This window comes from Rutilus rutilus (assembly GCF_951802725.1).
Source record: "Rutilus rutilus genome assembly, chromosome: 11".
Lineage (NCBI taxonomy): Eukaryota > Metazoa > Chordata > Actinopteri > Cypriniformes > Leuciscidae > Rutilus > Rutilus rutilus.
The window spans coordinates 19032821-19047433 of NC_140216.1; the positions used below are offsets into that span (position 1 = coordinate 19032821).

The 14613-nt window shown below is 36.2% G+C and overlaps 2 protein-coding genes across 5 annotated transcripts in view; one reads left to right on the forward strand and one right to left on the reverse strand.

Moving 5' to 3' along the window:
* Positions 1 to 8315, forward strand: part of ube2e1 (ubiquitin-conjugating enzyme E2E 1) — a 73776-nt gene extending 65461 nt beyond the window's left edge. For all 4 annotated transcript variants that reach the window (XM_084423305.1, XM_084423303.1, XM_084423302.1 and 1 more), the window contains 2 exons: positions 5965 to 6112; positions 7854 to 8315. In XM_084423305.1, the coding sequence (XP_084279431.1) occupies positions 5965 to 6112; positions 7854 to 7951 (246 nt within the window). In that variant the 3' untranslated portion in view covers positions 7952 to 8315. The remainder of the gene's footprint in view (positions 1 to 5964; positions 6113 to 7853) is intronic.
* A 602-nt stretch (positions 8316 to 8917) lies between these two features.
* nkiras1 (NFKB inhibitor interacting Ras-like 1) lies at positions 8918 to 14557 on the reverse strand. Its single transcript, XM_084423306.1, has 4 exons — positions 14436 to 14557; positions 13741 to 13845; positions 12080 to 12321; positions 8918 to 10172 (listed from the first exon to the last, which is right to left on the reverse strand). The coding sequence occupies exons 2-4, from the start codon at positions 13832 to 13834 to the stop codon at positions 9930 to 9932; spliced, it is 579 nt and encodes a 192-aa protein (XP_084279432.1). The 5' UTR covers positions 13835 to 13845; positions 14436 to 14557; the 3' UTR covers positions 8918 to 9929.
* Between the last annotated feature and the right edge of the window lie 56 nt (positions 14558 to 14613).

Genomic DNA, 14613 nt, shown 5'->3' on the forward strand with positions numbered 1-14613 from the left:
CCTTCCTCCAGCTCCTTGTTACCATCAATTAAATCAATATTAATAATGCACACGTACATCTGACAACATAATGACTTTGTTCACACAGTTAGTGTTTGGGATCAGTAACATTTAAAAAAATCAATTAATACATTTATTTAGCAACAATGTATTATATTTATTTACACTCTTCAAAAAATCAATTTCAAGTAAATGTGTTCTTTTAAACTTTCGATTCCTCAAAATTAAAATTCAGCTTTTCCATCACAGGAATAAATTGCATTTTAAAATGTATTCAAATAGAAAACTGTTATTTTAAATTATATTTTGCAATAGGGTTTTCTGTATTTTTAATCAAATAAATTATTATTATTATTATTATTATTATTATTATTATTATTTATTTATTTTTTAAATATTACTGACCCAAACTTTTGAGTGGTAGTTTATTTCAGGGGCGTTTGTAGAGTTTGATCATCAGGCCCCTCACCCCTGCCCCCATGTCTTTTAAGAATTGAATTGTTACTATTAGGTGGATAGTTTTGACTGTAAATTCCGATTGAACGAGTCTCAGAAACTGTGTGACATTCCAGGGCAGTAGCATTATGATATTCCGTCTTAACACTTTATAGGAGAATTGTCTAACTTTCTAACTGCATCATACTGCTGTTTTCTGACATTATTCATAACCTGAGAGGTGAAAAACACTTATATTAGTTTGACAGCAAAGAATAACTTATGAGGCACATGCCTCATGCCATATTTTAATGATGTGTTTTAATGCGTTCAACATAACCTTTCATTTATCAAATTGTGACCAGAACCATATTTAGAAATTCAAACCGGGCCGACAGCCATATTCAACTAAAAAGAGCTGGCAAGAATGTAAAAAAAAAACTAAAAAAACATGTAGGTGCTTGCTTTTTAGTGTTCACCTGATTTCATTGTTTGTGATATTGTGAAATAGATAATATAGCTACTTTACATATCAGACAGGAACTGGGGACGTAAAGAGGAAGGAAGTGAGGGGGTGTGCAAACTTTTTTATTTTTTATTTAAGAAAAGCCTCTGGTTTAGGATTTAATGAGCTATCAGTTTGTCAATAAAGTTAATAGTGACTAACTTACAGGGGTTGGAGGAAAACTTTTTCTGACTTGCTCCTCCAAAATACTCCAAAGTGTCTCAAAAATATTTAGATCTCATGTGCAGGCCATGGGAGATGTTCAACTTCACTTTCATGTTCATCAAAACATTCTGTCACAAGTCTTTCTGTGTGTATTTGTGCATTATCATGCTGTTACTTGGCACCCCCTTCAGGCTACAATGTTAGAACCATTACCGTGCTTCACTATTAAGCCTCTTTGGGGTTCTTTACACCGTAACCAATGACTATAGATTTAGAAAGACTGTTCACTCCTATTACTAATAAATGGGAGAAACTGCAACGCGCAATATGGCGGAATACACGGAATAGTCCCGCCTTCTAAGTAAAAGAGCCAATCGCTGATAGATAATGTCATTGCGTCACTGGAGTTGCCATTAGAAGCTCCGGTTCCCATAGAAACCTGACACTCGAGCTTAGGACTGCACATGTGCATTGACTGGTCTAGCCTGAAAATTAAGCTTGTAACGCTATTTGAGCATAAGAAACAACATTTATGGGACAGTTCATGTCAGATCTTGTTGCTGATTTGAAATCTGTTATTTAAATGCAAGTTCGACCAAGCAGTTTTTGAGATTTCAGGATTCCCCCATTCAAATAGAGGACTTGGTGTTGGATGCCCGAAATAGCTGTCCGAAAGTGTTGGAAATATGGCCAGACAACAATAGTCAAGTCATCTTTATTTATATAGCGCTTTTAACAAAGTAGATTGTTCCAAAGCAGCTTTACATTTGATAATAGGAAATTAAAGTAAAGTGTTTTGGCTTTATAGCAGCTCTAGAATAAAGTTATTGTCCAGCTAAAGTTAGTTTGATTGATTCACTTCCGTTGCAACGATCATTAGTTATTAACTTAGGGGCCGCTAACACGACACCGTTTTAACAGAAAACTCTTAAGTTCTTTCTGCGCAAACTTCAAAAACGCAAACCAGTGAGAACACCGATGGCGTGCACATGTGTATTACGAGTTCAGTCTATGTGAAGTTGTATGTGCATTTGAATATATGTGCGCAGGCGTGTTGTCCTTCCCTACAAATCAACCCTCAACATACTACTTGTCTGGCCTTAAAATTAATAATACAGAATTGTTATCGCTTCCACGTAGCCACGCGAACCGGACAACCGACAACGCTTTATCTGTAGATAGGTAAAGGGAGGGGAGGGAGGCCGGCCTTCACAGGGAACTGGCCGGAATTTTGAGATCGCAATAGACATTTACATTTACATTTAGTCATTTAGCAGACGCTTTTATCCAAAGCGACTTACAAATTAGGACTAAGATTAAGCGAGTCATCATGAAGAGGCAAAAAACAATAACAACGCAAGAAGTGCTCAGAATACGAGGTTCAGGCATTATTCAGAGTAGCATAAGCCCGATAAGTGAGGTTTAAAGGATTTTTTTTTTATTTTTTTTTTTATTTTTTTTTTATGAAGGTAAGTGCTCACGAAAGAGATGGGTTTTCAGCTGTTTTTTGAATGTTGTCAGGGATTCTGCATTCCGGATGAGGGTGGGGAGAGTGTTCCACCAGCATGGAACTGTGAATGAGAATGTTCTGGAAAGTGATTTTGTGGCTTTCTGTGATGGAACCACGAGACGTCGTTCGTTGATCGATCGTAGGTGTCTGGTAGGGATGTATGCTCGTAGGAGTGAGTGAAAGTAGGAGGGAGCTGAGCCTGTGATAGATCTGTAAGCAAGCGTCAGTGCCTTGAACTTGATGCGAGCAGCGATAGGTAGCCAGTGCAGAGAGATGAACAGAGGAGTGACGTGGGCCCTCTTGGGCTCGTTGAAGACAAGACGGGCTGCAGCATTCTGGATCATCTGTAGAGGTTTGGTTGCACATGCTGGAAGTCCGGCCAGAAGAGCATTGCAGTAGTCAAGCCTAGAAATGACCAGGGCCTGGACGAGAAGTTGTGTTGCGTGCTCAGTTAGGAAAGGCCTGATCTTCCTGATGTTGTGCAGCGCAAACCTGCATGATCGAGCTGTCTTTGAAATGTGATCTGTGAAGGTCAGCTGGTCATCAAACATTACTCCCAGATTTCTGACCGACCTTGATGGGGGGATCGATGATGAATCAAGCTGGATGGTGAAGTCGTGCTGTAGAGATGGATTGGCAGGGAGGACGAGAAGCTCTGTCTTTGCCAGGTTGAGCTGCAGGTGATGTTCCTTCATCCATGTGGAGATGTCTGCCAGACAGCTTGAGACCCGTGCAGCTACTGTTGGATCATCTGGTTGAAATGAGAGGAAGAGCTGTGTGTCATCAGCATAGCAGTGGTAGGAAAAACCGTGTGCCTGTATGATGTGTCCCAGTGATGTAGTGTAGATGGAGAAGAGGAGGGGACCAAGAACTGAACCCTGGGGAACCCCTGTGGTCAGTTGATGTGCTCTGGATACCTCGCCTCTCCATGCGACCTTGAAGGACCTACCTGTGAGATAGGACTCAAACCAGTCGAGTGAAGTTCCTGTGATGCCCAGTGATGAGAGACAGGACATAAGGATCTGATGGTTTACAGTGTCGAAGGCAGCAGACAGATCCAGGAGAATGAGGAGTGAAGATTTGGAAGCAGCTTTTGCAGTCCGTAGGGCTTCGGTGACCGACAGTAATGCAGTCTCAGTTGAATGCCCTTTCTTGAAGCCAGATTGGTTGACATCCAGCTGGTTGTTTAGAGACAAGAAGGATGTTACTTGGTTGAAAACAGCTCTTTCAAGTGTTTTCGCAATGAATGGTAGGAGAGAGATAGGTCTGTAGTTCTCTACAAATGATGTGTTTAGTGTTGGTTTTTTAAGCAGTGGAGTGACCCGAGCCTGCTTGAATGCTGTAGGGAAGGTGCCAGTATGGAGGGATGAGTTGATGATGTGTGTGAGTGCTGGTAGAAGTGTGGGAGAGATGGCTTGTAGAAGGTGTGAGGGGATGGGGTCTAGAGGGCAGGTGGTAGGATGACTGGAGAGGAGAAGTGTAGATACTTCTTCCTCGGTTAGCGGAGAAAAGGAGGACAGAGGGTCGTTGGCTGTGGAAGGGGTCAGTCTTGGTTCCTGAAGACATGAAGGACTATAATGCGTTAAGAGCTCGCTCAAGTACTACGGGGCTAAACCATTTAGTGCTTTGTAAGTAATCAACAATATTTTAAAATTTATACGATGTTTAATAGGGAGCCAGTGCTGCGTTTTGGACCAGCTGTAATTTAAGCGTGCAGGGCAACCACCCATAATAGCATTACAATAATCTAGCCTTGATGTCATGAACGCATTAACTAATTGTTCTGCATTTGTCAATGAGAGCATATGACGTAATTTAGATATATTTTTAAGATGGAAAAATGCGGGTTTACAGATACTAGACACGTGACTTTCAAATGAAAGATTGGTATCAAAGAGCACACCCAGGTTCCTAACCGACGACGAAGACTTGACAGAGCAGCCATCAAGTGTTAGACAGTATTCTAGATTATTACGTGAGGAAGTTTTTTGTCCAATAATTAGAATCTGTTTTTTTCAGAATTAAGTAGTAGGAAATTACTAGTCATCCAATTTTTTTATATCACCTATACATTCCGTTAATTTTGTGAATTTGTGAAATTTCGTCAGGGCGTGAATAAATATAGAGCTGAGTATCATCGGCATAACAGTGAAAACTAATTCCATGCTTCCTAATGATATCTCCCAAGGGTAGCATGTACAGAGTGAAAAGCAACGGTCCTAGTACTGAGCCTTGTGGTACGCCATACTGAACTTGTGATCGATGAGACATCTCTTCATTTACTGCTACAAACTGATAACGGTCAAATAAGTATGATTTAAACCATGCTAATGCAATTCCACTAATACCAACATAATTTTCGAGTCTATTTAAAAGAATGTTGTGGTCAATAGTATCAAATGCAGCACTAAGATCGAGTAACACTGATAGAGAGATACAACCACGATCGGATGATAAGAGCAAATCATTTGTAACTCTAACGAGAGCTGTCTCAGTACTATGGTACGGTCCAAATCCTGACTGAAAATCCTAACAGATATCATTTCTTTCTAAAAAGGAACATAGTTGTGAGGATACCGCCTTTTCTAGTATATTTGACAGAAAAGGTAGATTCGAGATCGGCCTGTAATTAACTAATTTTGTACGATCAAGTTGCGTTTTTTTAACAAGCGGTTAAATCATAGCCAGCTTAAAAGTTTTTGGTATGTATGCTAATGACAAAGATGAATTAATGATATTAAGAAGAGGATCTATGACCTCTGGAAGCATCTCTTTCAGTAGCTTAGTCGGTATACTATAGGGTCTAACATACATGTTATCGATTTAGATGATTTAACGAGTTTAACGAATTCTTCCTCTTCTATAGCAATGAATGAATCAAATATTTCCTTAGGGACACTACAATGCACTGCCTGATGCGATACTGTAGTAGACGGTTGCATAGTTTTCTTCTCTTTCCATGAAATGCGAAATACCTCTAGTTTTGTTTTCTTCCAGTTGCGCTCCATTTTTCTGATAGTGAACAGACTTTCCTTGAAAGCGACTTTGCTGTAACCCAACCCCTGTACATTTCACTGCAAATACTATCTTAGTATCTCTACATTAATGAATGGTTCTCCCAAAAATAAAAATAAATGTCTTATGTCATTTACTTACCCTCTTATCATTCCAAACCCATAAGATTCTCATTCATCATTCAAACAATAATTAGGATATAATAAACTTTGACACTATAGAAAGTTCATAAAGAGATCATAAAATAAATCTAAATGAATCAAGCAATTTAAGTTATTTGATGAGTCACTTAAGGGGATTTCCTAACAAATCTTGACCTGTTCTGATCTCTCAGGTGACGTTTCGCACGAGAATCTACCACTGCAACATCAACAGTCAGGGTGTGATCTGTCTGGACATCCTGAAGGACAACTGGAGCCCAGCACTCACCATCTCCAAAGTGCTGCTGTCCATCTGCTCTCTACTCACAGACTGTAACCCTGGTAAGATACACAACCATGTGAAACACTTCTAACTTGTATAACAAGAAGTGGTTGGAAAGAGCTGATTTGCTGGTCATGGGCTGGAGCTCCAGTGTTTGTCAGTATGTTGGAGCTCCACCTGTTTGACCTAGACTACAGAAAAGGCAGTTACAGGTGTGGGCATATATGCAGTTGCTTAATGCTCATGTATAAAACTGCGTACAAAAACGAAAATGTTTTTTAAAATGTATTTATTATCTTAAATTTGCTTCTTTTTTTTTTAAATAAATAATTTTAGACCTTTTAAAATTCAGTAATTTTAATACTGAATTTAAAAAATACAAGCCAAAAAAATAACCACACTTTTATTTAATGTAACACTAAAAATTGACTGAAATATATTAATATTAAAAACCAATATCAATATATTATTCTTTATTCAGTTCTGTGCAACAGAATCAGATTTAACAGATTAGTTTTTTGACCAATTATCCAAATAATGAATGAGCAACTGAGCTCTGCACGTGCATAGAGGGGAGTAGTGAACGGATCTTCACACCACACCATGATAATTGCTAAAGCAAGAGTGAAACCTGAGCGCTGAACACTGTGGAGCAGGGCAGGGCGGCATACATTTTTGCCCGTTATTCTCTTTCTCATTTAGCAATAATTTTTGCCAGCCGAAATTTCGGTGCATCCCTATTCCCAATGACTGAAATATTGGAAGAAAAATATTAATATTGTATTGGGGGTGGGGGTTTATATAAATGTATCTCTAAAGGGAACTCTTCTTAAGGAAGCACAATGCTTCCTTCCACAATTTCTGCTCTTCCGTAAGTGCCACCTACTGGAGGAGAGTGAATTTGCATTTTTATTCAGTCTGGTTTTTGTTTGTTCACTTTAAGTGAAATGTATGTAGCAAAATTTCACAAATCTAAAGTCAGACCATTCTGTTTTTGCAAAAACAACTGCTCATGCTACATGTGTGTAGCATCTATATTTGATCATGATCAATTTCAGTGGTTGTCTCATTTCAAATGGATACCGATATTTTTTTGTTTAAGGGCAGTTTAGCCTGTAATAGAGCAATTAAAGAACAAATAAATTTGCCTAAACAACATCAAAAGTGATGTCCGGCCTAGGATTTTTACCCTTTACTCAAATATTAGTAAAAATGTGTTTAAGATTTCAAAAGCATATTGTGTAGTTGTGCTTGGAGTCAATTCTTTTATCTGTGATGATAAATTGTGCGGACATAATTTTTGACCAGGCTGTCATACAAAGAAAATGAACACATGCAAAAATGAGAGAATCAGCTACATTTTAATATATAATTGTTGTATTCAATGCATGTTTTTTCCTGTAAGCTTTTTGTTTTTCTATGCTTTTTGTTTTATTTATTTTTTTAAATAAAAAATCCGTTTTCTGCCTTTTTTTTGCCGATAAATATCTTAACCAAGTTTAGTGTTTTGTTCTTCCCTCATATTTAAAATATTTAAAAAAATAAAAATATTTTCCTCATATTTTGATGGTTTAATCGAACATATAAGGTCATAAAAAAAAAAAAATCCCCACCTGACATCACTTTTGACCACTAATGAGGTGTTCAAAGGACTTCAGTTCAGTTGCTTGAGGTTCCCTTTTGATTTAGATACTACCTTAGAAATCTGCCTATATAGATTTTAGCTATAGCTCACTAGGTTTTGAAACTAAGCCAATGATTGTTTTTAACCTGAAGAAACATGTGACTGTTCTTCTACAGCTGATCCTCTGGTAGGAAGCATTGCCACGCAGTACACAACCAACAGACCAGAGCACGACAGGATAGCCAAACAGTGGACCAAACGCTACGCCACATAATTTCCTCTGACTGCAGAGCAATGCCTGTCAGACATCTGTGGGGGGGATGGGGGAGGAATGGGGATCCATAGGGTAGAGATACAGGGTGGATTTTATGATGGAATTTAAATTCCCATTTCAATTATTTTGTCTTTCCCAGCTTTTTTGTTGTTGTTGTTGTTGTTGTGTTTGTTTCCCTTGGCTCAAGTAGCATCATGATTTGACAAAAATGGATCTTAATGTGTGTTTTCTTTGCCGCCTTGTTGTAAATTGATCTTTTTTGGAGCTTCGTCATTCTTGTCAAATGAAGTCATGGCATGAGCCTTTAGCAAGATTGTTCCATGTATGTATTTTTCCCACCAATATTAAAGTTGAAGTTGGTGTACACTGTCGTGCAGTATCTTTCATGCCAAAAACAATGCAATAATTCAGGTGGAAGCACTGATTTTGTATTTCTAGTACAGGGGGAATGTCACAAAGCCTGCCAAGAGCATCTCTAGAGCACGTTTCACTCCAAAATCAAAGGTGTATATATATATGTATATATATGATTAAGACTTTTCTGCATTGTGAAGTCTCATTCTCATTGTATTACAAGAGCTTACAGGTTGCTGTTAAAGCAACTTTATTGATGTGCACATTTTTTTAATTAACTGAAATGCAGCGGCAGGCAGAAAAAAAGCCAGTCAATAAATATTTATTTTGTTGAATCACAACATTACATAGTGCATAATTGAAGTATTTTTAAAATATCTGTTATATAAATTAGAACATGTGCTAAAACAAGGATTTCACAATTTCTGAGTTATAAACACTGGAAATTTCCACTACCTGCTGTAGCAGGGAACTTCATAACACGTTATTTTTGCTTTTTAAATCGATAGACTACACAAACAGCCTACACAACTTCATCCCACTAGCTACATGATTATAAAATACATCGCTTTGGGATTTTAAAGCTAAGATTATAGTTAGATTTGGAAATTATACTGGAAGATATCATACTATATGACTTAAATATACAACCTAATGTTACATATTTTTTACTCATTTTAAAGCACTTGTTGGCTGAATGAAATTCAAGTTCACATCTGAAGGACATGGAAGGAGCAGTGAAACGGTCCATTTTCTTTATACCATGCCATTATACCATTTTGCATAAATGCAACTGGTGATTCTCATGTCCAGGTTAGATTCCGCCCCATCGTTTATGAAAAATAGTCATCATAGTAGGATTTGCTGTACTGCCAGATTCAACAACAAAAAAAGCATTAGTGTTTTATTTATGAGTTAATGAGAATAATTACAAAACCTCAATGTCAAAAATTTGGAGAAGTTGCATTAACGAGAATGAAATCTTTAGCTTTACAGTTTTAGTTCCTAATAATCTTTTTAAAAAATCATTAACACTTCACAATAAGGTTCCATTAGTTAAGGTTAGTTAATGCATTAACTAATATTAACTAACAAAAAGCAACACATTTGTTACAGTACTTAATAATCTTTGTTACCATGCTTATTGTTCATGTTAGCTCAGGTTCTTTAATGTTAACAGATGCAACTTTTGATTTTAATCATAAATATTAAGATTAACATTAACTAAGATTAATAAATGATTTAGAAATTCTTTTCATGGTTATTTCATAACTGATGTAGTTAACTCATTTTAACAAACCTTATTGTAAAGTGTAACCAAAAAAAAATCGTAATGGTCCCAAAAATGTCTTCCAAAACAAAAAAAAGCAGCTTTCGTGATTGACTGACAAGTAAGCCAAGCACACTAACGCAGCAGTTCGCTATGGAGTGCACTGCATCTATGTTATACCTTTTTCCCATCACTGAGCACAAACATAACCTAAAAAAATTGTGCATTTATTTATGTGTAAATAGATCTAGTCCAAGCTAAGCTCTTTCTCTAGAAGCCCTTAAACATCTTAAGTACCCTGAACGAAGAATAGACAACCAAATATAGTGTTGAAACTGTGCTAGTGTGCGGTGTTCAGATGTCGTTGGAGGGGGTTCCCTTGCTCTTGCGTCCGGGCAGAGGGAAGGCAGACTTGCTCTGTGGCTGTGTGAGGCGGCTGGTGAGGCTGGTGAAGGGTTCGATTAATGAGCTTCTCTCTGTCACGGTCACCTCCCAAAGTTTGACCTTCTCCCCACGTGCCCACTGCAGGGCAGCATCCTGATCCACCTGTCGACGCTCACGCAGGTCAGACTTGTTCCCCAACACGATCACCATCACCTGCACAATCAAATACAGTCAATGTGAGAACATCTTCACAGCTTACACCAGATCAGAGCACATTATCATGGGTGTAGGATGGGATGAAATGAAATTGTCCTATTTTAGTCCCAGGTTCTATTTTACCTCAAAATCTAAAGAATTGTTTTGGGACATCATTTTCAAGGAAATCATTACCATACTAAAATAAATATATCTTTCTTATTACTGGAGTATTTTTGTAATTCTCAAGTTTTTCAAATGTTTTCTTAGATTTTCATTACTATAATCCAATTTAAATCAGCTTGAAGTAAATACAATAATGATGTGTAAACAAATTAGATATGTAAAAGTCTTAGGCACGTATTTAGTATTTTCATCCCCAAAAAGGGTTAAGCCAGTTATTTATATTTTTTTGCTGTAGTGTGTCAGTAGGAAATATCACTTTACATTTCCAAACATTCCTTTAGTCATTAATTGTAATAATCCAGTGATATTTTTGTATGCCCAAGGAGTCTGACAACAGCCGGTATGCTCCACACGGAGATCTGATCTCACGATCCTCGAGTCTGTCTGTGATTACATGAAGAAACAGAAGAAATCCAGAAGAACAGCAGCAACAAGACGCTTGAAGAAACCTACCTGAAAAGCTGTGAAAGGTTTAAGGCACTTGTGTAAAAATGCTGTAAAGTGAGGATGATTTCAAAAATAATGTCAAAAATAGATTTTATTTATCAATTAACTTCTATTAACTAAATCAAATCAATAGTTGGTGTGACCACCCTTTGCTTTAAAACAGTTTTTGTCCAGGTACACTTGCACATAGTTTTTCAGCTTTGCAGGTAGGTTTCTTCAAGCATCTTGTTGCCACAGTTCTTCTGGATAGTCTAATAAAATATTAGTAACTAGTAATACAATTTTTATTTTTTCCCAGACAGACTCGATGATGGTGAGATCAGATCTCCATGTTGAGCATACTGGCTGTTGGAAGACTCCTTGTGCATACAAAAATCTCACTGGATTATTACAATTATGGCTAAAGGAATGTTTGGAAATGTAGACTGATATTTGACATTTCCTACTGACACACTACAGCAAAATATATAAATAACTGGCTTAAAACCATTTTTTCTTGTGAAAATACTAATGTGCGTAAGACTTTTGCACAGTACTGTCTGTATAATATATAATTTAATATTTTTATTCAGTGATTGATCAAAAGTGACAGTAAACCATTTATAATGTAAAAAGGTTAGTTTACCCAAAATTATAATTTTGTCATCATTTACTCACCCTCAAGTTGTTCCAAACCTGTATGAGTTTCTTTCTTCTGTTGAATACAAAATAAGATAATTTAAAGAATGTCAGTAATCAAACAGGTGACAGTAGCCATTGACTTTTCCATAGTAGGAAAGAAATACCATGGAAGTCAATGGCTACCGTCAACTGTCAAGCTGAAAGAGAGAAAGAAGAAAGAAACTCATACAAGTTTGGAACAACTTGAGGGTAAGTAAATGATGACAACATTTTTGGGTGAACTATCCCTTTAATAATTGAACACTAAATCAGCATAATTATAATGATTTCTAAAAGATCATGACACTGAAGACTGAAAATTCAGCTTTGCCATCAATGGAATACATGACATTTTATAATATATTCAAATCTAAAACAGTTCATTTAAATTGTTATAATTTAACAATATTATTGTTTTTACTGTAGTTTTTATCAAATAAACCAATCACAAACTTAGATATTGTTGTTGTAGGCCTATAGGTTACACACACACACACACACACACACACACACACACACACACACACACACACACACACATATATATATTATATATTTATATAATATAAAATAAGACATTTTTAATGTCAATAAGACATTTTTAAATCTTTAATATTTGTGGATTTTCATGCCTCTTTTTTGTCTCTGGACTTGTCTATCTCCTTCTTCAAGAGCTCGACTTTTTTGAAGGACTCCAGACTGTCCACACTGTAGACCAGCACGAAGCCGTCGGACACTGAGAAGAAGTGTTTGGGTAAATCCAGACCTTCACGGAGCCCTCTTGTGTCATAGAGACGTAACTGCTCTCTCACACCACGGTCCGTCTCGACAGACGCCACATATATATCCTCCTGAGTGTTGTTTGTTTCTGCACCTGAAACAGGACAGTCATGTTTCATTTAATTGTCTACTTATATGTATCTTCATACACTATTCATTCTTTCATGAATGACTCACAACCCAGGATCATTGATGCCTGATTCATACATTTCAGACAATTCAAAGAGGTCATGACATGATTTTTTTAATTATTTTAATATGTTCCTTGAGGTTCACTTATAATGTTAAAGGGATAGTTCACCCCAAAATTAAAATATTGTCATCATTTACTCACCCTCAAGTTGTTACAAACCTATATGAATTTATTTCTTCTGCTGAACACAAAAGAACATAATTTGAAGAATATGGGTAACCAAACAGTTGATGGACTCCACTGACTTCCATAGGTTTTTTTTTTTTTTTGCCCATACTATGGAAGTCAATGTCGCCCATCAACTGTTTAGTTACCAACATTCTTCAAAATATCTTCTTTTGTGTTCAACAGAAGAAAAAAATTCATACAGGTTTGGAACAACTTGAGGGTGAGTAAATGATGACAGTATTTTAATTTTGGGTGAACTATCCCTTTAATTAAAATGACAGCATATAGGAATGAATCTCTTTGTTTACTTCAAACTATTATAGTAACCCCTCCACCCTTACGCACTAATGTCCTGCAGAAAAACTAATGTTTTATATAAATTATGTTATTTTTAAACAAAAAAATATTAATTCCACTGCAACCCATGCATACAGTATGTTAAAAATACAATGTAGGCTATTAGTTTACTATATGCAGTTGGTCTATTTATGAAGTGTAAATTAAAGAATTTATTACTAACCAAAAACAAACAAATAAATGAATTATTCACTAAATTACAGTGTTAATGTTGCAAAATTCACCAATAATTAAATGACTTCAGTTTCAGCTGTAAAGACAAGTGTCATTAATCAGCTCAGTTCAGTTCTCTACCAAGTTTTGTAATATCGTTATATCAAGTCTGATATAATACCCATTATATTATAATATTTATATAATATATTTGGGAATGTTTGTTCTCTTTTATTAAGTCCCAACTGAGCAAGCCAAAGGCAGACAATATTTTATTACCCATATTTTTTTGTAACTGTCTATAATGCTTGGTTCTGTTTATAAATTAGTAAGATACTGCCACAGAGATCAATTTAAAATAGCTTCTGCTGTGCATTCAGACTTAACAAAGAGCATGTTGATTTTTATATATTTAAGTTACTGTTAATTATGATGTCTTTACTGTAAATATCCATTTGGAATTTAATTTTTATCTGATTCAAGTCACATTCATGTACGTTACCGATACCTTTTGCTAGAGTGTCTGTTTTCCCATCAAGCTGATGAGCAGCAGCTGCCATGAACACTGTGAATTTTGGAGTCATGGGAACTATGAAAAGAGGCGTTTTTGATATGACTTTTGAATGGACGGATCACACATACCTGCAGTGTGAGAGCCATACAGTAACTGCTCCAGGATGGCTGTTTTCCCCACTGATGCCATACCACAAACCACAACCTTACAACCCTTACCCATAGTTACCTGGCCTGAAACACACAAACAAACAACACATCCAGAACCACCAGCAGGACAGCAGTGTAAAAAGCATGACAGGTGAATGTGAAAATAGGCAAAAATGCTTCTATTTTCCTCATTTATTATATTTTTTTATTAATTCCACATTACAAATTTTTGTATATAAATAACAATTTGACAATTTAAATTGAACATTTTATATATATATATATATATAAAGCATATGCAAATAATTAATATATATTAATGATCAAATCCTGATGCTCATGTTCCCTAGCATGTTTGAGCAATGGAAGCAAGAAATTCGCATTAGGTTCTAAGGAACACATGTACTTTTACACCTGATTAGTGACCTCGATGCAATCGTTTCTTTATTTTAAATGTTACAAATGATTTTTTTTTTATGCAAAAATTATATGACAATAATATGTATTTAAACTTAAATGAAATATTCCGTAGCTTAAATAAAATAAACATAGTGCTTAGTTTAGTGTTTGTTATATAATGATTGTCAAAGGAAAGGCATTAACCAGTTGTCTTAACTTGAGACCAGACATGCATTCATTCATGACAGTTACTAGACTGATAAACAATAACTCACCTTACGCGGATTGCTTGACAATAAACATATGATCGAAGAAATCGATCAGTGTTAAATCAGATGAATGTGAATATAAGACTTTTAATACCATCACTACGTTACTTCCGGGAGTCGTTTGCCTCTTTTTGCTCTGGGTCTGAACCTTTTTTTTAACAGTCTATGGTCTGAACCTTCACCA

Excerpts from the sequence above, each read along its gene's own strand:
- nkiras1 (XM_084423306.1), bottom strand. The coding sequence starts at position 13,834 with ATGGGTAAGGGTTGTAAGGTTGTGGTTTGTGGTATGGCATCAGTGGGG. Across the intron at positions 12,322-13,740 it reads GTATGGCTCTCACACTGCAG|GTGCAGAAACAAACAACACT; the intron begins GTATGTGTGATC and ends GTCCTGTTTCAG. Across the intron at positions 10,173-12,079 it reads AGTCCAGAGACAAAAAAGAG|GTGATGGTGATCGTGTTGGG; the intron begins GCATGAAAATCC and ends TTGATTGTGCAG.